Here is a 24457-nt window from a genome sequence, read left to right as displayed (position 1 = left end):
TTTTCATGAACTTCTATTTGAAATATGTAGCACTTCCTTCAGTTACAATTTGGGTTCCCAAGATTCACCAGACTGATGAAGACTTGGGACACAAAAAAGTAGGATCTCTTAACCCTACTTTTTAACTCTATTTTTTGCTAGGTAATTTATATTTTGAAGATTGTGCCATGAGTTAATTGATTTAATTCTTGATCTTTCCTTGAGTTAATTGATTTAATTCTTGATCTTTCCTTGAGTGGCCCATTCCTTTGACTTTTTTACCCGCTATCAAAAAGTACTAATAATTAATAGAACTAGTCCCCCTCTTTTTTTCTATTCTTATTCCAGATCTTTTGTTCCTTCACATGAGTTTGTGTTAACTGTTTTCTCTAGCTTTGTAAAACATTTCTTTGGTAGCTTGATTGTTAAAATATTAAAATTTTAAAAGTTGATAAGGTAGCATTATTTTATTTTTTTATGTTGGCACGATCCATTTTTGAGCACCAGACTTCTAGTCAGTCATAAGACATTCTTTATTCTTGAAACAATGCTTTTTAAGTGGATTTATATAAGCCTCAAATGTGCCTAATCTTGAATGTTTTCTCTGGAAAGTTTTCATTATTTTGAATGGGATCCTCTTTTATGTTATTCTCTCCGGAATTTTGTTTTATTATGTTTAGCTATGCTCCTGATTTTTCAGGATACATTTTGTGTCATGCTACTTTACTGAAACTGTTATTACTAATTGCATCCTCACCAGTAAATAGAGGATAGTTTTGTCCTTTTGCCTATTTTTATAGCTTTTAATTTCTTTTTCTTATGTTTTTTGCTGGTATTTCTATACTTTCATCAAATAGCAGAGGGAAAAGGTGGTATCCTTTCTTTATTTCTGTCTTTATTGCAAAGATTTCTGTTATTTTCCCCTTTGCATATAAGGCTAGCTTTGGATTTTAGATATTTAGATTTTTTTTTTCTGAAACAGAATCTAAATATGCCCATACTTTGTAGGTTTTTCAGAACAAATGACCATTGTGTTTTGTCAAAACCTTCTTCTGTATCAGTTAATACAGGAATTTGGATATATTTGTTTTTAATATGATATTACATGTTAATTGTCAAACTTGTTTCAGCGTGACTTGTTTCTGAGATGTATAAATTGCCTTCTGTGTGTATAAGATCTTAATTGATTATAAATCTTATGGTCAATCTAGTTTCCAGAGAATGAGACTTTTTTTTTTTCAAAAAAACAAAATGGCATGAGAGATTTTGTCAATTACAGGGACACTTTTTGAAATGATCATGGCACCGAAAAAATCAACTCTGTATTTTGACTCTGTAAGGAATTAAGGTATCTCTCCAATCTACTATAGGACAAAGTCTCAAAAAAGCTCTAGTTCCAAGTCCGTATCAGAGTATTAAGGCTCAACATGGAAAACTTTTTCCATGTCTTATTGCAGTAATGACCAAAGTCCCATCAATGAAAAGCCAGCTTTCCAGATGGGCTTCCATGAGTCCCCTCAAGTCTGAGCTCTTCCAAGTCTAGAGCATTAAGGTCAATTTTAAAAAGCCTTTAAAAGCCCTCAGTTTCACCAGTTTGGAATACCTCATTCTGCTTGTACATGTACATAGTCTGTCCTTCCTGATCACCCCTTGGTGTATGGTACCTCACTCAATTTTGTTTCCCCTTCTTTTTGTTCTCTCCTATCTCGTGCTGTTCTGCCTAGCAATAGTGCAGGCCAAGCTGCAACTCAAAGGCCTGTTAGTCTCAGCTTCTTCCCCAGCCTCTCCAGTATCACTTAGGGAAAAATAGCAGGGCTTCATCCTTGACTAAGAGAGTAGGATTTCTCTCCTCCTCTCACCAGACTCCCACCAAGGCTTGCCCTATTCAAGCTTTTTTCTTAGCAACATAAAGAGCAGCTTAAGTGATATGGCCATTTGTCCTGGGGGATTGCCCTTGGGAATCATAACTCTTATTTAACCAATATGTAGACAACTCCTTTTCCCCAGTTTTAGTGACAGCATTATAACCCTTGGTGATTGGGTCCATGTTCCTCCAGGAGCCAATATGATAGTGATTAGAGGGCTGGATTAAAGTTGGGGAGACTTGGGTTCAAATCAACTTCAGACATGAAGTAGCGGTCATAGAGCTCCTGGACAAGTTATTTCACCTTGGTTTGCCTCAATTCCTTACCGGTAAAGTGAGAGGGTTGGAATTATTGACATTTCAGGTCCTTTCCTGATCAGTGAGCCTATGATTGTTAATTGATATCTTTTCTTCACACAAACATTTGCATTGAAACACACAAGGATCACTTCAATATGAGGTTAATAGCCACTTGAACAAGAGCCAAGAGAACAAGCCATCAAGCATTTGTGAAGCATTTGGGCGCCAAGGCTCTGGAATTGTAAAACATGCTATTGGGCCTGCTTTGCCCTCCTACAGGAATTCTTGGATCTTTTCTTTGTGTCCTCAGCACACAAAGGAGTATGATTGGTTCTAGAAGAGAAAATAAGATCCAGACCTGAGAATACAAAATGAAGACATGGAAATGACAAAGTGATCAGAATGGTAGGAGGAGGCACTAATATCTGGGAGGGGGCAGGGATCAAAGGAGATACTAAGAGTTATTGGTGAGGAGGAAGTCTTCCAGATAACTCCCCATTTTCTATCATTATCTCTGCTTGGTTTAGTTTCCATTGCATGGAATGTTATGTCCGTGCCAAGTGTCTGCTGGTGCCCTGCTACTTCTCAGTTTCCTTTTGTGTGTTGTCTTCCCTTTTAGATTATAAGCCTCTTGAGGGCAGGAACTGGCTTTCATTTTCTTATTTCTAATGAATTCTTATTTATTCTCCATTCTTATATGTGGACTAGGCACATAGAAGGTCCTTAAATGATGTTTATTGAACTAAGAGAACCAGACAGGAGGGATGGCCTGAACAAAGGGGCATCAATGGGAGATGGAATGCTGTGTTTGAACTATCAGAAATAGATGAGTTTGCTTATAATATCGTAAATAGATGAAATAATGTAAATAATCCTGAAAGACTGGCTGTGGCTTAATTTTAAAGAACTCAAAATGTCAAGTAAAGGAGTTTGCATTTAGTCCAAGGACACTAGGGAAACCACTGAAGCTTTTTGAGAAGGAGGGCCACAGTCAAACCTGTGAGTGAGCATTAGGAAAAATACTTTGGCTGTTTTGTGAAATTGCAAGGATTGACATGGAGAGAGATGAAATCTAGAGTGATGGGAAGGTCAGTCAGGAGGGTATAGTCCAAACAAAAGAAAGCTGATGAGGGCCTGGGGCAAAAGAGTGGTTGTGTGAGAAGGAAGAAGATTTCAGGGACCCCAAGAAGAAGGTCAAGGAACTTCCCCTCTATGGCTCCAAAGTCTATGCCCTTTTCTCATTTTTGACTAACATCTTGTAGTTCCCTTCTGTGAATAACTGAAATTTGTATGGGATTTTACTTGCAAAGTCATTGGAGAATATGTTGGAACCAAGCGATGCCCTTTTACTGGGAGTCTTGACTGGCAGGCTAAAGCCAGTCCACAGCACAGTAAAAGAATCTTGGGTCTAAAGGTAGAGGCCATAGGTTCAAGTCCTGGCTTTACCATTTACTCCCTTTGTTCTCTTGGCAACAGGGCTCTGTACTGTTTAGTACCAAATCTGGGGAACTTGTCAAATCCTAAAGAGACTAATTTAGGATAAAATTCCTAGGAATTAGAACTTCAGACAGAAAAACTACCCTTGAGGCCAGTAAACACTTTTCATTTGTACTGCTTAGGCAGTAGTTGGTCAGCTATAGATTGTGTTCATTGTATTCCTTAATTTTGCAAGATACTTGAGTGTGTGTGTGTGTGTATACACAGTGGCTTTTTGCTTCTGCTATGGAACTATTTTATTTTCTGGTTCCGTTAATTGTTTTGGAAATGATCAGTTCTATGGAATTGCCCCATACCTCTTAAATTAGAATATTCATGCTTAATTGAAAGTCATCATTTGTCCACTTCGTTTCTACACCTTCCATTCCCCCTTAGAATGTAAACAGTTTTTGAGGAACCAGGATTATTTCATTCTTTGTATCCATATTCCTTCATCTCCCACTCCTAATCCCCATAGCACTGTGCCTGATACAAAGTAGAAGGGGAAAAAGAGGAGTGTTAAATATTTCCTATTTAATTTTAATAATGATAAACAATCTTATGTTCTTTGCTTTAATCTTGCCTGTATGTTTTATTAATAGATGAATTTAAAGGTCACTCTTTACTACAAGCAGCCAGAGAAGCAGACCTGGCCAAAGTAAAAAAAACACTTGCTTTGGAGATCATCAATTTCAAGCAGCCTCAGTCTCATGAGACAGCTCTGGTGAGAGATTTCAACTATTTCATTGCTTTGATAGAACTGGGCTTTCAGAGGTGGTGTATTTGTTTTTGTTTTAAGTCTGAAGTCTACACTTTTTTTTTTTTTTTAAGCACCATTGGGGCACTTCACTAAGCTGCTTTTCAATAACAGACACCTAAGTTTTGCAAACAATTGGCTTTATTGGGCCTTGTTTCCAAGAATTAAAAAGATGCAGTGGACAGCACAGTTGTTAAGCTTTGTCTTTGGGACACTTAGACCTCGGTTTGTATCTAATCTCATTTTAGCTCTTTGTTTATGATCTAGTACTTTATAAATATAAACTTGATTTGCATAGAGGATCCATGTGAATTTTTGAATTAACCAATTTGATTACTTATGCAATAGGTGTCAGGCTGTTTCATCTAACCTGTATAAATTAGTTCTATTTCAATTTTAGTGATTGTTCTTCTTAGTTTTCTTTCCATTCACTCTCAAAATGTATTTGGACATATGTTAACATCATCATCAGCTTCCTGACAATTCATGTCTAATGTCTTTACTAATCAGCACCATATATGGAGAAAAAGGTATAATATAGAAGGCCAGTCAGCCTTCTTGTTCCCAGTGGCACCAATAGCTCAGTAGATGGATGCCCTCCAATAGGCAGGCTTTTGATGAACCCATCCAAAGAATAGTGAAAAAACTGTGAATTAATATAACTTTTGGTCCTGGGCTACAGAAGCTTCCTGATGAGATTTTTGAGCCTTAGCTTTCTCTGGCTTGGGAGTAGAGAAGAGAATTCAGTCTCAAGCTAATTGACAGAATAGACTTTTGCTGGCTGTTTTCTCACAGATACAGAATGGCAGGTCTGCTAGAAATAAGACTATATTGTCTTCATGATTGCTTCTCTGGAAGAAGTAGGCAGCATGTATGGATGTAGAATTAGTATCTGGCTTTCAGTGCTGTCGTGGCCATGGATGCCCACTGCCCTTTGGCCTTGGCCAAATCCTCTAATCTCTTTAGTCTTCATTTTCCTTATAATGAAAAACAAGAAGGTTAGAATGGAAGACCTTTTAAGTTTCCTTCCTGTTCTTAATATAATGACTTCTGAATCTATAACAATTATCTATGCAGTTTATTTTCAGGAGTTAATCTCATATTGTATAGTTCCTAACACCCCAGTTGTTTCATTTGAAAAATGGAAAAAATACATATTTCATAAGCTTGAAGATAGTGGCTAGCCTGGAATCCCTCTTTTAACTTTAAAATCACTGTATTTTGGTTTTAAATCAACCTAAAATTTCATTTATCTCTATTAAGCATTCAAGTACATGGTTTTTATGGCATTTGGAATATGGCCAAGGCTTTTAGCTAAAGACAGAAAGGTAGGGTTCACATATATTTTTAAAAAGATCAGTATTAACCTTGATTCATTCCCCCTCTTTGTTTTATGTTTTTTTGTCTTCCAGCATTGTGCTGTGGCCTCCTTACACCCCAAACGTAAACAAGTGACAGAGCTCTTACTGCGGAAAGGAGCAAATGTGAATGAAAAGAATAAAGAGTATGTTCACTTCATTAAAAACAGTTTTTCAGATTTTAAGCGCTAACCCCCTGCTTTTCTTAGAATGACATTTCATTCTTCCATTTTTTCCCCATTTAGCTTCATGACTCCCTTACATGTTGCAGCAGAAAGAGCTCACAATGATGTCATAGAGGTTCTCCACAAACATGGAGCCAAGGTGAGCTGTACCAACTACAGATATACCATGCTCAAAATTGACAAAATTGAAAGTTTTGTTTGCAGGATTTGGGGTAGTAGGCATTCCCATGACTGATTTGTTCTGCACAAATAATGGTCTTGACTGCCCTCAGATGACATAGGAGCTCAAGAACAAAAACTGGTATAAGGCATGCAGAACCAATTACTGAGCTCTAGCCAAGTCTTAATAGTTACCCATCCTTCTCATCTAGAGAGCTTTATAAGCCTCTCTTCATTTTCAGATTGTCTCCTTTGTCTTCTCTTCATCACTTCTTGTTTCTTTGGTCTTTCCCCCATCTCTCTTCCTACCTATCTCCTTTCCGTTGCTGCATGTACTCATGAGGTTGGACCCTCATGGAGGGTAGGAAAGTGTGGGCACTTTCCCAGTGAAAATCCCAATAGTAAAATGCAGAAATAGAACCCAAGATAAAAAGCTTCATGAAATCCCACTGGAAAACTTCAATGCACAGAGCTCCCCCTCATATAGTCAGTCAGTCAATAAACATTTAAGTACCTACTGTGTACCAGACTCTGTACTACATACTGGGGATTAAAAAAGAAGCCAAAGGCCAATGGGGGATATAATACAACCTACGCTGCATCCCAGGCCCAGAAAGTGCCAACTATATCACTGACTTATGGTTCAAGACTGGCCTCTGTGACCCCTTCCTGATGCCCACAGCACTTCTTTAAACTTAGAGAGCCCAGCACTCTTGGTGATTTAGTGCCCTACTCCTTGATGGCCTTTTCCATAACTTCGCTTGACAGGAGCAATGTTTATCATCTCTTCTGAGTATCAAGTTATGGGATGGGACCTGTCCATATGACCCACAACCTTGTGTCCCTGTTCTTGACTGTGTTGTTCCATGCCCACATACCCCACTTGCACTGAGAGGTGGTCAGGCTTATCATGAAGTTCCACAGCTGTCACGTTCATTAAATATTTATACCCCACGGAGCTCCAGGGAGGCAGATGCACTCAGTCAGGCATGTGTTAAGGGTTTATTGTGTGCCAACCATTCTGATGATGCGGTTATTCTTATATTAGAGTAGATGGGATATAGTCGAAACTTTTTCAATAATTTTTTTTTTGAATATTTCCAATCCAGTTTTGTTAGTGTTCCTTGGGCAGAGGGATTAATTTTAATTTTGTTTCTCTTGAGAGAGAGAGTGGCAGAATGAATAATGAACTGATCTCCAAGCCAAGAATATATGAGTTCAAGTCCTAGCTCATATACATGCTGGCAGTGTGACCCCAGAGAGGCCTTTGCCATCTCAGTGCCCCAGACAACCCTCTAAGACTTGAAGTTGATAGCTTTCCCTGGGCATGCCAGAGGTATATTGGAATGGCTAGTCCTTATGGCTCTCCCTTTTGTTAGATTATACAAATTAACCACTATGCTTTTGTGGCCTTTGAAGCCAAGTCTTCTAACTTGAAGTGCAGTCATTCATCTTTTCCCACAGAAGCAGAATACAGGTTTCTGGAACCTATATATTCCTTCCTGGCTTAAAAAGACAAAGGAAAATTACCTTGGGGTCTCTTGGAGCCCATGGGAAATGAATTTTCATGTGTCAAGTTCCACACTGGAGATAAATTCTTTTTCAGAAGAGCTGAGAGGATCTTTATAAATTCTTGAGTTCAGTATCAGCAGCATTATTGACAGCTCAAAATTTTACTATCTTTTTTACTTTGGTAGCATTGGTGGGGTGTTCTGAGGAATAGCCATACCTGCAAGTTCACAGATTTGGGAAACTCCTAGCACCTACCCAGATAAAGTCACTCATTTTTAGTTTGTTGTCTTGAAGCTTTTCCTGTATCACCCATAGATTAAGTGCCGCCTTCTTGACTCTGGTCTCAGAGCCACTTTGCATCTGAAACAGAATTTGAAACCAAATGTTCCTTATTCCCAAGCTAACCTGCTAACATTCCATGGTTCCTTTTCGGTACCCCAAGGTACATCAATACAAGCATGCTGTAGCTGGTGGGAGAGCACATAGAAAGACTTCACATAGTAGCTATTGCTTGAAATGAGTCTTCAAAGAGGAACAAGATTCTGTCAGGTGAACATGAAGCAGGAGAGCCCTCCAGGTATGGGAGAACCCACCTAGTAACAAAGGCAAAAAGATGAAATAAATGCTGTATGTGAAGAAACAGGGGGAAAAAAAAACACAGAGTGTGAGGAGGATAGTAAGTAATGTCCCGGGACCCAGAAATTTAGCATGGAGCCAGATTATGAAAAGCCTAAAAATTAAACAAAAGAGTTTATGCTTGATCCTGGAGGCAGCAAGGAACTCTAGGAGTTTCTTGAGTTAAAAGAATGTCAGGATGAAAAACTATTGAAGGAATTGTGGATGTGTCCTTTGAAGAAGAAATAGCCTCTGCTGTGTTCCAGCTGTCGTGTGGCACAAGGATGGGCCCATTCTGTTTGTATCTAAAGGTCAGAAAGCACCAGAGTCAGTGTGCCAACATCGTAGAGCCAGCTCAGGTTAAGTGCCAGGAAAGTTTCATGACCACTTGAGTTGTCTATCAGACGAATGGAGTACTTTGGAGGGGGAAGGGTATCCTTTGTCATTGAAGCCTTCAATTGGAGTTTGAAGAACGACTATGTAACTCCAAACCCTGTTTCCTTCTTAGTAACTTGTGCCCTCACAAGCTACTTTGAACAATCCACCTTCTACCCCATTTTGAAAGTTTCCTCATCTCCAAACCCATGGTTTGCCTGCACTTCCTTTTGGGTTTTCAGAAGTCATTAAAATTGGTGAAGGTATTACCTTCTCTGAAGTCTTCAGAAGAGAGAAGATAGGAGAAAGAAGAGAAATCTAAACCTTGGGCCTTAGGATATGAGTCTTATTGTGAAAGATAGTGGGGAAAAGCCATGAGTCAGTCTGGTGCCACTGGAGCAGAAATGACCTTTATGTGGGTTGAGAATTAAACTGAAGGGGGAAGATAGATTTTACAGATAGAATGTGAAGATGATGGCAGGTTCTCATCTTCATCGGTTCTACACAGACTTAAGAAAATGATTCAAATGTCTTAAAATCAGCTAAATAGTTCTCTCCTGGACAATTATTCAGATATTGAATAATGAAACAGCTAATTATTAGTTAGTCGTTTTCAGTCTGTATTTTCATTTTTGCTTTGCTTTTGGGAAAGCATTATGATTGTTCATTATAATTCTCTCATAATGAACAGTAATCTTAGAAACATCAAGTGTTCCCAGGTGGTTAAAGATTAATTGATCTCATTTTCTTTGGCCTGGACATTAGAACTGTAGTTGTTTGTGAAATTATTTCTGTGGTGATTTTTAAAAGAGCCATTGTTATTTCTTTTTAATCATAAAAGGCTCTTTGAAAAGAAAATATAAAGGAGAGAGCATAAGAGATGCTTTATTTCAATGCTTTTTCAGATGAATGCACTGGACACACTTGGTCAGACGGCTTTGCACAGAGCAGCCTTGGCAGGCCACTTGCAGACTTGCCGCCTCCTGCTGAGTTATGGCTCTGATCCTTCCATCATCTCCCTACAAGGTTTTACAGCTGCCCAGATGGGAAATGAAGCCGTGCAGCAGATTCTAAGTGGTGAGTCCCAGGAGTCATTTTTAACTCTACCATTCTCATTTGTGCTACTAATGTCCACCACACTAATGCAATTGGATGGTAATGAGTGCCATAACTGTTTTCCCTACTTTCATTTGGCTTTCTGTTTCTTTTTATTGCCATCTTTAATACCAAGGAAGCAAACAATATGATATTAGCAAGCAGGAGGATAAAGAACACCTTCATTTAAAAAAAAAAAAAAAGATTAACATGAGAATAGCAAGTTCTTTCTGTAATGTGATACCAAGTATGGGAGGCCATAAGTTAATATATAAGATGGAAAAACAGTAGAAGTATTCCCATTAAAACCAGATAAAGAAAATCTTTTATAGAGAAGTTGTCATGTTTATCCTTAGGGATCTTCTTGACCTTGAGGCCATCTTATAATACTGAAGAAATTTGTGCTGATCATTATTATAGTTGTAAACTCTTGGGCCTTTGAACACACATGTGCTGTGCATCTATTTTGATATGCACTATGATCAATATAGATTTCTTCATCAGAGTTCTGTATAATATGTTTTTCCTCTTAATATTAATATTAAAACAGAGAACTTGTGCATGAGTGACTTCTTCCTACCTGAGAATGGGTTCAGATGAAAGTCATCCTTGCAACCTTAGAGATATAGAGTCTTCAATTTGTGTCTTCCTTTTCCTAGGTGCAGCTAAAAACAGGTTGGTTTGTTCAAAAATTCTTCAGACTTTATTCTTAGCCCACTACCCCATGCTTTCTATAGCAATTTACCAAAAACAAATCATCATTGATCATTGATCATCTCAATCCAGCAGAACAGGAGTTGGGATGTATTTCAGAAACATTGGTAGTTCTATGTACAACTATCTGATTTATAAGACAAATAAATGTATTTTAATATAAAAAGTTACTTACAAACTTCAGAAATCAGAGCCACATGCTCATGTTACTTTCAAGTAACACCACTAGAGATTGCCAGAATTTTATGTTTATATAAATATACAGACCATCTTAGATACGGAGAAGTTTCATTCTGCATTAGCAAAAGGAATATCCATTCCCTTGAATTCATAGATCCTTGAAGTATTGTGTGTAGTTATCTACTCTAATAAGTATTATGCTTGGATAAGACTCCTTGAAGTGTCTTTCTATGCATTCTTAATTTGTAATTTCAGTAGGAGCAGACATTTCAAATCAAAGGACACAATGGCTTGTGTATATTTCGTGTGTGTGTGTGTGTGTGTGTGTCTTTTCATACATTGTAGGCTTATGTGACATTTTGCTCAACATCGCTTGAAGTTATTCTAACATCAATATAGAAAAAACCGTTTTGTTCCTCCCCACCTTATTGATTCTCTGTCACACCCCCTTCCTGTCCTCTCTGTTCCTCCCTCTTTCACCTTAGAAAGAGAAATCATTCACTTTGAACTCTCTAGTTCTATTCATCTTAAAATTCCTAGAAGTTATGCTCCTACCCGTTATTCCTTTGAACTCTTCTTCTTTTTCCTCTGGCTAATTTGCCTCTTAGTCATCTGTCTGAAAACTATTCTTTATTCTATTCCTTTCTGCCAACTTCTCTGCTCTAAAAACATGCCCAAGGGTTCATGTTTTGGAAACTTTCACTTAACTCTTGCCATCCTTTCACACTGTTGTTTAGTATCTTTCTTACCTCTCTTCCCAAACTCTTAGAAAAAGTTGTGACTTATGCTTGCCTCCATTTCTCTCACTTCTCAAACCTTAGCAAATCTTCTTTAGCATTATCAATAATCTCTTTATTGCCAGATCTTTTCATGTTGTTTTCAATTTGAATGCTTCTCTATCTTTATAGAATTTGCCACTGTTGCATGCCCCCTCTCTCCCCAACCTTTTCTTTTCAAAGACTTATTCATTTCCTTTCTCTGTGTTTATGACCATTTCTTCTAGTTGTGTTTTTCCTATATGACCATTCCTCAGCCTCCTCTATTGGATCATTATTTATGTATATATGTAACATGCCTTAATTGTGAGTGCATACCAGTACTTTGACCTGGGTTCTCTACTCTCTATATTTTCCTCTCCTGTTGACTTAATTCTCATAGATGTAATTAGCTCTATGAATATCATTCTCCATATCTATATGTCACCCCACCCCCAAGTCTTGCATCACTAGCTACATATTAGACATTTCAAATTGGATGTCCCAAAGGAATTTTTAATTCTTCTTAGAAACACACAGAATTCATTGTTATCTCTCTAAACCGCTCTTCTTTTCTGCTTATGGCATCACTGAAATTATTATATCAATTCCCTGATAAAAATGCTAAAGGAATTTTTCTGTAACTCTGGTCTGAACATATCACAGACTTGCTAAAAAACCTTCTGTGGCTCCCTACTACTTTTAGGATTTATCAGTTAGCAAACACTTATTCTTCAATCTCTATATGTACATTTCTGGGGATTCAAAGAAAAACATGAAACTTGCCAAAATTCTAATGGATGAGATAACAACTCCGTAAATAACTATATACATGATGTAAACAGTACTAGAAGAGTCTTCATAAGTAGTAGGGAAACCAAGCTTCTAAGCCAACTGGGCATTTTAAAAGGCAGAAGGGAGGAGGAAGAGGATTCCAGAACTGTAGCCTTAATGAAAAAAATCTTTAGATTGTAACAGTGTCTTCAATTGATGATGATAGACCTTGAAGGCTAGACATAGTAAATATGAACTCTTTTGGTAGACTGCCAGGCCTCTGCCAGTCTTTTTACCCTCATTTCCAAAATTCATTTCTCTTCATTCGTTCTATGGGTTTAAAGTAAAACTGTTTACCATACATGACACTCCATTTCCCCTTTTTCCTTTTAACCTCTCATCAAAGGTCCATGGATAGTAACCTCCATGAAGCTGTTCCTTGTCCCCATACCCCAGGCTTCTATATTTTCCTCATCAAAATGTTCACTGATGGGTGAACATAATCATCATGGACAATAGACTCCTTAAGCTTTTTTCATGTTTGTTTTTGAACCTCCAGTGCTTTGAATATATAATGTAGGTGATTAATAAATGCTTATTGACTGATTGATTGTAGTCCATCCCCTCTGGGCTCAAACTATAGTTTATGCAATTCCTACCTGTTGGATTCATCCTTCTAGGCTCCATTGCAGCTTCATCTGATATCTAATATTCAAGGATATCTATGCATATAGAGCCTTGAAGGGTATACATCCATCTACCTATCCCTCCCAGGACTGTATCTCCAGCTGTCAGTTTGGATGGCATCTCTGCCAAAAATATCTTAAAACAGACCTAGATATCATTCCTCTGAAGCTTCCCCTTCTCCAAACTGGCCCATTCCTGTTGAGTTCAGCCCCAAACACCAAAGTGCGTAACCTTTTAAGAATTGTCAGTTCTTCAGGTTCTTTTCTGGCTTTCTTTGTGTGACACACACTTCCACCCTGCTCCCCATTACCCCCATCCTCCATCACCGTATCTGAGAAGTGTTGGAATCTTTACAAACTGCTAACTCATTAGAGTTGATAGATTATTGATCTGCTCTTACAAGAAGATGTTTTGGGCCAGAACCTGAAACAAGGTACTAAGTAGAACTAATTGATACAATGCTTGTGTTTGCACCTTTACTCATTGGAGTTCATACATTTGGGAAATTTCAAGGTTTAGTATGAGATATCTGAATTCACACCTCCCTTGAAGCTCTTAGGGCCAGAGAGCACTATGGGAGAAAACCCTTATTCCCATTCTTTCAGAAGAGTCATATATAAGCCAGTGAAGAGTGATTCATTAAAGAATATTTTCCACTTGGCTGGCTGGTGGCGGAAGAAGAGTTTTCAGAAGCAGAAGCTACAAGTCGAGAGTTCAGTGAAGATTGACAAGGCTCTCTCAGAGGAGATTCCCAATTTTGTCAATTCCAATTCTTCATCATCTGTCCCCTTCTCCCTTTGCTACCAAACACAGCCCCCCCAGTGTAGCCCCTCACCATTCCAGCAGCAATGTTCTCATTGGTTTGGGGGCTAGCAGATCACATTTGATTTCCCTTCCTGCACTCCCAGCTCTGACCAAGGGATGATCTTTCTTTGTCCCAGAGATGAGGCTCTACCTCCTGTCTCCCTGCTTTTATAGAGGCTGTGTCCCAGGCCTAAAGGTCTGCTTTTCCTCTTCCTCTCAACTTTGTAAAAATCTGACTCAAATACTATTCTCCTCAAACTGTCTTCCCTGAATTTCCTCACATCATAATACCTTCCCCTAGTCATAGTTGATTTAGTTTTTAAAAATATATTCTACATTTACTTAATCTGTGAATAGGTAACTTTCCTCCAGTAATACATGATCACCCTGAAGGGAAGGATTATCTCACTTCTATATTTCTCTTCCTAGCACCAACCATGCCAAGCCCCCTTCACTGGCTATTGTTAGTAGTGATTTCTCTGCTTTATCATTGAATAATTTGAAAGTGAATGCTAGATAAGGGGTTACACAATAACTCACCATGAAATGTGAATGACAGATTAGTCAGAACTTCAATTAAAACATTCTTGTCCATATTATGTATTACAGATGTAACTTTGAATGATCACAAGGCCACAGCCAGAAAAGTTGAGAGCAGTGGTGATATTGTAAAGGAAGGAGCAAGGGGTTTTGTTTTCCACAGTGTCTGTAATCTTGTATAAAAATATTACCTTGTATAAAAATATAAAAATAAAAATATCACCTTGACTGATGGCTGTATGTGTTGGAAAAATAAGACCCTACTCGTCCCCGGGGCATCACTTTCAAGATCACCATGGGTATTGTGCCTTGCCAAACACTGGTTTGGAATACATATGTCTTTGCTGTCCTCTAACCCTCCTCCTCTCAGTTATCCTGTGCTTTTTCCTTATCTCCAACTTGTCTCAACCTGTTTTGCAGAAAGTACACCTGTGCGCACTTCGGATGTTGACTACCGGCTCCTAGAGGCATCCAAAGCAGGAGACTTAGAAACTGTGAAGGTAAGTCAAAACACTATTAACTTACTCCACCATCATTACCTGCAGGACAGTAGACATCACACTGTATCAGAACATTCTGCAGTTGTTTAACATTGCTCAGTGCCATGATCTTCCAATATTTATGTCATTCTATCTCCTCCTTTCTCAGAGACTTCAGCTGGACACATAGCCATCTTCACTCCAACCTTTTCTCTTAACACGGGGAACTTCAGTATGCACATCTATGTTTCTTCAAACAGATTCCATGGCCTGCTTCCCTCCTGTACTTCCAATGCCCATGGGGTGGTGGGAAATAAGAGTCACTCATAACCCTTCTGGACCTATCTTTCATCCCTTACTGGGACCTGGAACTCCTCCATTCCCCAATACTCTCAAAGCTATCAGCCCTGCTCCGATGACTTCACTTTACTTCCTTCCCAATCTCAAACCTAACTTTGATCAGTTCGATATTCAGTTCCATATTCCTTCATTCTCTGTTCTTAAATCCCTTGCCCTCTTGTCCAGTTGTTGTATGTTTCTTAGAAAACACCAGTATTAGAGGAAATCGAGACCTTGATTATTGGCTTCATGAAGAACAAAAGCATCAGACATGTGGTCTACAATACTACCAAATCAGGCTTGAGTTAGATTAAAATGTATTTGGGAAATATTACAAAAATTAATAAAAATACAATAAAACATAGTTATTACATGATCTAAGTCAATAGGGATCCTTATGTACAGATCATTACTCATTGAAATATTTTCCTTTGAGTTTGACACCTCTGATCGAGAAAGTATGTGAATACTTTGACTTCTCTCTTTTGGTTAACTATCATATCCCCAGTAGCTATCCCAAATCCTTGTACCTTCTTCCCAAGCCTCCCACACTACCACTTTCAGAAGATCTCATTTAGTGAGAAAATAGAAATAATTAACAGTGAGGTCCTTCCTCTTCACTTCTCTAGATCTCAGAACCCCTTAGCATCAGCCCCCAGTCTCTTCATTTGTGCCAGTCTCTGATAAAGAAATGATCTTTCTCCTCGTGAAGATCAACACTTCACTTTGTGCTCTTTTTTCCCCCTCCAAATTTATTAATTTTAACTTGCTTTTCTAAAAATTTTATTTTTAATATTTAATATTAATAATTAAAATAAAGTTTAAATTAAAATTAAAATAATTTAAAAGATTTAAATTTTTAAATTTATAGTTCCAAATTCTCTTGTCATCCCACCCTTCCCCCACCCACTTTGAAGACAAGCAAAATGACATTAACAATATATGTGAAATCATAACAAAATCTCTTTCCATATTGGCCATACTACCAAAAAAAATGAGAAAATTTTACTTCACTTTGCATTCAGTTCTCTCTCTGGTGGCGTATAGCCTTTTTTTTTTTTTTAATCTTTAGTCCTTCAGAATTGTCTTAGTTTATTGTATTGATTAGAGTTGCCAGTTCTTTCACAGCTGATTGTCATTACAACATTACTGTTATATATAGCATCAGTTCATAATAGGTCAAAGATACTGAAGTGGTTTGCATTTTCTTCTCCATTTTACAGATGAAAACTGAGGCAAATTAGGGTGGGAGTTACTTGGCCAGAGTTACACAAGCTGCTAAACATCTGAGTTTGCATTTGCATTCAAGTCCTCTGATTCCAGAGCTAGTGCTCTACTTCACCATCTAACTGCCCCAAACAATATATTAATATGCCCTATTCTTCTCATCCCATCTCCAACATTTATTATTTCTAATAGGTGTGAGGTGATAGTCCAAAGTGGTTTGCATTTCTCTAATGAGCATTGATTTAGGGCATTTTTTTTTTTAGGATTGTAAATATTTTTGATTTCTTCTGAAAACTGCTAGTTCATATTCTTTGACTATCAATTGGACAGTGGTTTTTGTTTTTATAATTTGACTCCATTCCCTGTATATTTGAGAAATGAGACCTTTATCAAAGAAATTTCCTGTAAAAATTCTTAAAAGTACTTTATTGTCTAAGGGATCTTTAAACAAAATGTAGTTTACCTGACTATTTCTTCTAATTAGGTCTATTTTATTTTACTTTTCATTTTTTTGATATTATGATTGCTACCCCTCCATCTTTTAATTCTGCTGAAGCATAATAGATTCTATTCCAACTCTTAATTTTAGCATTGTGTTTGAAATGTGTCTCACATATTTTTGGATTTGGGCTTTTAATTCATTCTCCTATTCCCTTCTCTTTTATGGGTGAGTTCATTACATTTTCAGATTCAGTTATGATTCCTGTGTTTTTCTCTCCATCCTATTTTCTTTTGTTTATCCTTTTCTCTTTTTTATCATTTCTCTCCTCAAAAGTCTGTTTTCCTTCTGACCACTGCCTCCCTTAATCCACCTTTCCTTTTATCATCCCTCCCCCCAGCCCATATGTCTTATTCTTTTCTCCTATTTACCTACTAAGATAGGTATTTCTGTCTATATCCAGTTGAGTGTGTGTGTATATATATTCATATGTGTGTATGTTTTTCCCTCTTTGAACCACTTCATGACATTGCAATTCAAATATTACTTGTCACCCTACCATTTTCTTTTCTTTTCATGCCTTTTTTTAAAATTTCCCCATTCTACATCTCCTCAAGTCCTTTATGAATGTTCCTTCATATTTATCTTTTTGTGTTTCTTGTGAGTCTTGTATTTGAAAATCAGATTTTCTATTCAGTTCTGGTCTTTTCATCAGGAATGCTTCTTTCATTAAATATCTATTTTTTTCCCTTGAAGGATTATACTCAGTTTTGCTGGGTAGGTTATTCTTGATTGTAATTCTAGCTCCTTTCCATTCTAACAAATCATTCTTAAACCCTTCACTTCTTTAATGTGGAAATTGCTAAATCTTGTGTGATCCTTGATTATAAGTTCCATAATATTTGAATTGTTTCTTTCTGGCTTCTTGCAATATTTTTTCTGCGGTGGTATCTCAGAGTTTCTCTAATTTGCATTTCTCTAATGAGCAGTGATTTGGAGCATTTTTTCCGATGAAAGTAAGTAGTTTTGATTTATTTTGAAAACTGCTACTTCATATCCTTTGACTTATGCACTCTGGAATTTGGCTATAAGTTTTGGGGTTTTCATTTTGTCATTTCTTGAAGGAGGTAATCTGTGGATTCTTGCAGTTAAATTTACCCCCTAGAGCTAAGATATTGGGACAGATTTTTCTTTATAATTTCTTGAAATATGATGTCTAGGCTCATTTGTTGATCATGGCTTTCAACTAATTTATTCACAAATTACCTCCTGAATCTGTTTTCCAGATGAATTATTTTCCTAATAAGGTTTTCCATTCTTTTTTGTTTGTTTGTTTCTTGATGTCTCATGAAGTCAATAGCTTCTACTTGCCCAACCCTAATTTTTAAGGATCATTTTCTTAAGTGAATTTTTTGTGCCTCCTTTTCCATTTGGCCTATTCCGCTTTTTTTTTATAAAATATTTTTTCTTCAGTGAATATTTTGTGCATCTTTTTTCCATTTGGTAAGTTCTGCTTTTTAAAGAATTCTACTTTTCAGTGGATTTTTGTGCTTTTGCCAGTTGACCAATACTATTTTTTAAGATGTAATTTTCTTTAGGTTTTTTTTTCTTTTTTAATTGCCTCTTTTACTAAGCTGTTAATTCTCTTTTCATAATCTGTTTGCATTACTCTCATTTCTTTTCCCAATTTTTCTTCTATGGTTCTTATTTTACTATTCTAGGAATTCTTGTTGAGTTTGTCTCCTATTAGCATTTTTCTTCAAGAATTTGATTGTAACTTTTTCACATTGTTGTTGTCTTCCAAGTTTTGTTCTTGGTCTTTCCTGCCTGCTTACTAGCTTTTTAGGATCAAGTTCTTTTTTGGTTATTTCTTCATTTTTCCACTTTATTTTTAAACTTCGAGCCTTATATGTTATTGTCAGTCTGTGCTTACTTGGAATTGGGGAGGCATTGTCCCAAGTTTCAGGAATTTTCTTCCTTCTGTTGTCAATATTAGTTTTGGGGGTCTGCAAGTTTTCTATGTTTCCAAAATGATATGAGCCTGAGAAGGGCTGTGGTTACTGCTCTCCTGGTCTGTGTTCCGGTCTTTACTCAGGAAGGGCCTCTGGTTCCCTGCAACTATAAATGCTTAGAACTTCTCCTGGCCCTGGAACTGTTGTCCCTGCTTTCTTGGAACCAACCTCCAGTGCTCATCTCCACCCTTGAAACTGCAACCTAGAACTTAATATGGGCAGTTGAGTTGCCTATCAGTGCTAGCTGTATTTATTGCCAGTAAATTGAGGTAATCTCCTTCTGACCAATTATCTGATCCCCTCACATGAAACCACACTTCTCTCCAGAGTATTGCCTTTATTTCGTGTCTGATATTTTTCCCCCTACATTTTCAGTTCCAAATTTTTTCTCTGCTTCCAATTCTTCCCCACTCATTGAGAAAAGAAATAAGATACTCATTATACATTTGTCGTCATACGAAATATTTCCTTATTAGACATGTTACTTAAAACAATAAAAAGCAAAAAGAACAAGAAAAAGAAACCAAAAAATGCTTCAATTTGCATTGAGTTCATCAGTTTTCTCTCTTAAGGTGAATAACATTTTTCATCTTGAATATTAGGGAATTGTCTTGTATCATTGTCGTTGTTATTATGTTGCTGTTACTATGTATAGTGTTCAAGTTCTGCTCACTTCACTTTACCTCAGTTCATATACGATTTCTGTTTTTTCTGAAACTATCCCCTTCATCATTTCTAATAGTATTATAGCACAATACATGTATTATATTGGTATATATATGGTAGCATAATAGTATTCCATTGCAGTCATATGCAGAATTTATTTGATGATTCCCCCTACTGATGGGCTTCTCCTCAATTTCCATTTCTTTGCCACTACAAAACAAACTGTTATAAAAATTTTTGTTCAAATAGGTCTTTTTCTCTTTTCTTTGATTTTTTTGGAGATACCTACCTGGTTATAATATTATTGGGTAAAAGGGTATGGTTTTATAGCCCTTTGGGCATTGTTATCGATTGTTTTCCAGAGTCATTAGACCAGTTCACAACTTGTTCCATATCCCCTCAATATTTGTCATTTTCCTTCTCTGTCATGTTAGCTAATATGGTGACTCTGAGTGGTACCTCCATGTTGTTTTAATTTGTATATCTCTAATGAATAGTGATGTGAGGCATTCTTTTTTTTTTTTTTAATATAAGGATAGATAGCTTTGATTTCTGCTTCCAAAAACTACCTATTTTTATCCATGTACCATTTATCAGTTGGGGAATGGCTCTTTTTTTTTTTTTTTAAATTTGGCTCATTTTCCTATATTTGAGAAATGAAGTCTTTATCAGAGAAATTTGCTATAAATTTTTCCTCACAGTTTCCAGTTCTTCATCTTCTAAATGTGCCATTTTTAACTATAAATCAAATCCTATTTACAAACAGTATGGTCCATGTTGTAGTAACAGATGCATCTATACATTCTCCAAAGTTCATATTTTAGAAATCACAATTCCTCCATCAGTATATTTTGTGAAAAGCCAGGCTTTTTTCCAGCTCTTTTCACAGTACCTGGCACATAGGGTTTAATGAAAGTTTATTAATTGTATTAATAGTTGAGTATTTTGTTCTTTTACATATCAGTATTCTTAAGATGGCCCAAAAGTTTATGTGGTATTTACCTGGTCAGTTTTTTTTTTCAAAAATTTCCTTATTCAGTGTCATGAGGATTCAGCCTATGGGTTGCCAGTGACTGGAAATGGCATTCAAAAACTATATCTAGTTACTAAATTCAAAATTGCATCCTTCCAAGTATATCATCACATAGAAAAGGGTCAGTTATTATCATCATCCGAGTTTGCAAAATGGTCTTTAGATGTTATCTCATTTTGACCCTCATAATAATCCTGCAAGGAAACTAAAATGAGAGCTTAAATGACCTACCTATTGCACTTAGCTAGTAAGTACTGGAGACAGCTCTTCTGACTTCTCATTCCATCTTCTGTTCACTCTTCCAGTGAGTTGCTTCTATGCATGTGATTCTCTGTTTTATACATTTAACCCTCTATATATGTGTGTATATCATGTAATACAGTTTTCTTCAGCAGTAAAATGGGATTAATTATAGCACCTCTCTCCCAGAATTTATTAGGAGGATCAAAGGAGACAGTATTTATAGTAAATCACTTAGCACAATGCATTTAGTAGACACTATATAAATGCTTTTTCCCTTCCTCTGCTTTGCCCTTGCATTAAGCTATCTCCTAATTGCCAATCGTGTATTGCCTACTATCTGTTAGACATTTCAAATATAGTTATCTTAAGTTCAAACAAGCCAGAACAGAGCTCACTCATTTTTCCTCCCAAACTGACTCTTTTTTACTGATGGCACCACCATTCCTTCTGTCATTCAGATTCACAAGCTTAATGTCATCCTCACTATCTCCTTCACCTTGCATCTCTATTTAGTTGGCAAGTCTTATCAATCCTGGCAAGTCTTGTCAGTCCTATTTCCATAGTATATCTCATACATATTTTTTCCTACCTTCCCATGGTCACTATCCTAGTTAAGACCCTCTATATCTTTCAACCAAACTTTGATAGTGGCCTGATTCTTATTGGTCTCCTTCCCATTCCTTTATAACCTCCTCACAATTGTTGGTTATCTTCCTAAAATATAGCTTTCACCAGGTAACTCTCCTGCTGAAAGAATTCCAGTGGCTCTCTCTAGCCTTTGGGATAAATACAAACTGATGCATTTGGCATTTAAAGCCTTTTGTAAATGGGTTCCAACCTACTTAATCCATTAATCCCTTTTACATGTACTCTTTGATCTTGCCAAATTAACATTTTGAAAATTCTTCACCCATCCCAGTTACTTGTATTAGGTAGAACCTGAAATGGCTAAGGAAATGAGTTTAAACTTCTGACCATATTCATTTATTATATAGTGCATGCCAATTCAATAATGAGTTAGAACTAGGCCTCCTCGGTCTGGCACTGGATCCTGAATATAGGAAGGAACAGATTTTTATGCATTAAAAGATAATAATGAGCAGACTATAAAGCAGAATATATGAGATTAATTAATCTGGTTTCTAATTGAAGGAAAGAGTAAGGACTTTCTAAGTTGGGAGAGGTAGAGTGAGTAAGTATAGTTTCCTAAAATCAGAAAAAGAAGTGTCCCACTCCCTCCAAATATCTGTATTCAGTCAAAGGAACATGGAAACAGAAACTGACCAGTATGGGGCCAGTTAATGTGTTGTTGAAGATGTCTAATTGCAAGAAAATTACTTGCTGGTTCTGATTGAATTTTTGGTCAGCCTAACCTAAGGATCTCTAGGCATGTAGGGAGAGATGATCTAGCTTCTTGCTTGCAAGCTAAGTTAAAACAATCCCTAGGTTTCTCATAATTCCTGTTATTCAATAAAATTTTCTAACAAGACAAATATTGTACTAGACCCATAATTAAGTAGAAGGGGAACTGAACTAGATTCAGAATTGAGTCCCAAGATGGAGTCACTGTGGGTTACTCAATCTTCCCAATTCCCCCACTTTGATTTCTGGGAAAGGGGCTTCCCCTGTGGCAAGTAGAATCTGAAATGACTCCAAAGACCCCAAATACCTGTTTAGCTAAAAAAATTGTACAATTCTTTCCTCACTTCTTATTGCATACCTTTGTAGTATACTACATGTTACTCTTGTCTGTAATGGATTACACTCGCTTTTCCACCACTTTGGGAAACCTATCAGTTTCCTTCAATATTCATACCAAGTGTCACTACACTCCTTCTTAAGTAAGATCAGTACATCCCAGATTCTTCAGAAGCTTGTGCTCCTCTTCCAATTATCTTATGTTTCATTTGTGTATACTTGTATGCTCAGCTGAGATAATATCTAGCCAGTGCTTCACACAGTACCTGTCACATAGAAAACACTTGATAAATGCTTCTTCTCTTTCCTTTTCCCTTATATGTATTTGAGGCATTAATTTCATTGTTCTTATATGGTTTTTCTTCATTCGTCTTCTCTTTTCCCCTTTAGTCTAAAGTAGAGCACAAAAAATGCAAGCATCCTTCTCCTCTCTCATCCAGCATCAATTTATTGTCCTTTGTCCCTTCCTAATTCTGTTTTTGTGCATCTATCCCAGAATGAGAAAAGCTATTTAGATTGTATAATTTTTATTGATACCTTTTTATTTTTACATTGTCTTTGCCTCCAGATCTATTCATGATTCCTCCTTCCACCCAGGGAGCCATCTTTTATAACAAAGAATAAAAAGGAAAGAAGATTCTTTACAACTATTATATATATATATATATTGTTGACATTGTGTCATCACTTTCCTAATTGGATTTATTGCTTTATTCTTTATCAGTTAGCAATAAGTCTTTTCATGCTTTTCCACATGATTCATAATTAGAATTTCTTACAGTGCATCCCCATTGGTGTACTTGATATACATCTGCTTGATTTCCCTTTCTCTGTAACTACAGAAAGTATTGCTCTGCATATGTAGGAGACTTTCCTTCTATCTTTCATCTCTGACATAGATCCAGCAGTCAGGTCTTGGAGCTACAGTATGGAGACTGTGGTTGCTTTCCAGAGTTGGTGTCAGACACCAGTATTTCTCTACTAATATTTCAATGTGGCTATCTTTTTGCAGCTCATTCAGCATCAACAGTTGACATCTTTTGTTAATTTGCCAGTTTCTCATTCTAAAATAAAATTTGGGGGGCATTTGATTTTCATCTCTTATTATTTTGGTTTTGTAGCCATAATAGTTTGAAATACTTTTGTCATTTCATTTGATCACTTATATGCTTATAAGCTCTCTTGAGTTGCCTGAGTTTTTTTTTTTTTTTATCAGATATATAAGATATAAATATTGTTTTCTGTTTTTAATCCTGGCTATACTGATTTGGTTCTGGGAAAAACTTCTTGATTTCATGCACTTTATCATTTTTGAGTACTATTGTCTCTGTTTCATTAAAGCCCCCGTTGGGGTGGCTAGGTGGTGCAGTGGATAAAGCATCAACCCTGAAGTCAGGAAGACGTCTTCCTGATCTGGCCTCAGACACTACTACTTCCTAGCTGTGTGACCCTGGGCAAGTCACTTAACCGATTGCCTCAGCAGGAAAAAAAAAAAAAAGCCCCCCATTACTTATTTAGGCAAAAAAGTTCCTGCTCAAACTTTGTTCTTAATTTTTTTTTTTTATGACCTGACTTAATATTAAAGTTGCATATCCATTTTAAGTTTATTATTATATCTGGTAAAATAGTTTGGTCCCCGTTTGATTTCTGACAAACTACTTTCCAGTTTTCCCAATAATTCCTGTCAAACACAGAGTTCTTTATGCCTTCAGATTTACTGACCACCATATTATTGGATTCAGTTGTTTCTTGAGTCATGAATCAGTTTTTAAATGTTGAGTTTATTACTTCATTTTTTTTTTTTTGTGGGGAGAAGCATTTGCTAGGAAATATTATAATTCAATCAAAAACTGCAGTATTATAAAGGTAAATCTAAAATTGAAATTAAATGTCACTCTTTTCACATTTCTGCCCCATTTCTCTCCCTTCTTCCTCAAGCAACTTTGTAGCCCGCAGAATGTGAACTGCCGAGATTTAGAAGGCCGCCACTCAACCCCCCTTCATTTTGCTGCTGGCTACAACCGAGTGTCGGTGGTGGAGTTTCTCCTCCATCACGGAGCAGATGTTCATGCCAAAGACAAGGGGTAGGTGTCTCACACACTCACTCTCTCTCTCTCTCTCTCTCTCTCTCTCTCTCTCTCTCTCTCTCTCTCTCTCTCTCTCTCTCTCTCTCTCTCTGCATGAGCCCAGCA

At 36.9% G+C, this 24457-nt stretch overlaps 1 protein-coding gene across 2 annotated transcripts in view; it reads left to right on the top strand.

Annotated features, from left to right (window-relative positions):
- Nucleotides 1-24457, top strand: part of TNKS (tankyrase) — a 236336-nt gene that overhangs the window by 164189 nt on the left and 47690 nt on the right. For both annotated transcript variants that reach the window (XM_051963916.1, XM_051963917.1), the window contains exons 9-14: nt 4222-4343; nt 5789-5880; nt 5980-6058; nt 9486-9657; nt 14550-14629; nt 24204-24349. In XM_051963916.1, coding sequence (XP_051819876.1) covers nt 4222-4343; nt 5789-5880; nt 5980-6058; nt 9486-9657; nt 14550-14629; nt 24204-24349 — 691 coding nt within the window. The remainder of the gene's footprint in view (nt 1-4221; nt 4344-5788; nt 5881-5979; nt 6059-9485; nt 9658-14549; nt 14630-24203; nt 24350-24457) is intronic.

The sequence above is a fragment of the Antechinus flavipes genome, chromosome 6, assembly GCF_016432865.1.
Source record: "Antechinus flavipes isolate AdamAnt ecotype Samford, QLD, Australia chromosome 6, AdamAnt_v2, whole genome shotgun sequence".
Taxonomy (NCBI): domain Eukaryota; kingdom Metazoa; phylum Chordata; class Mammalia; order Dasyuromorphia; family Dasyuridae; genus Antechinus; species Antechinus flavipes.
This window is presented reverse-complemented; position numbering and strand designations above follow the sequence as displayed.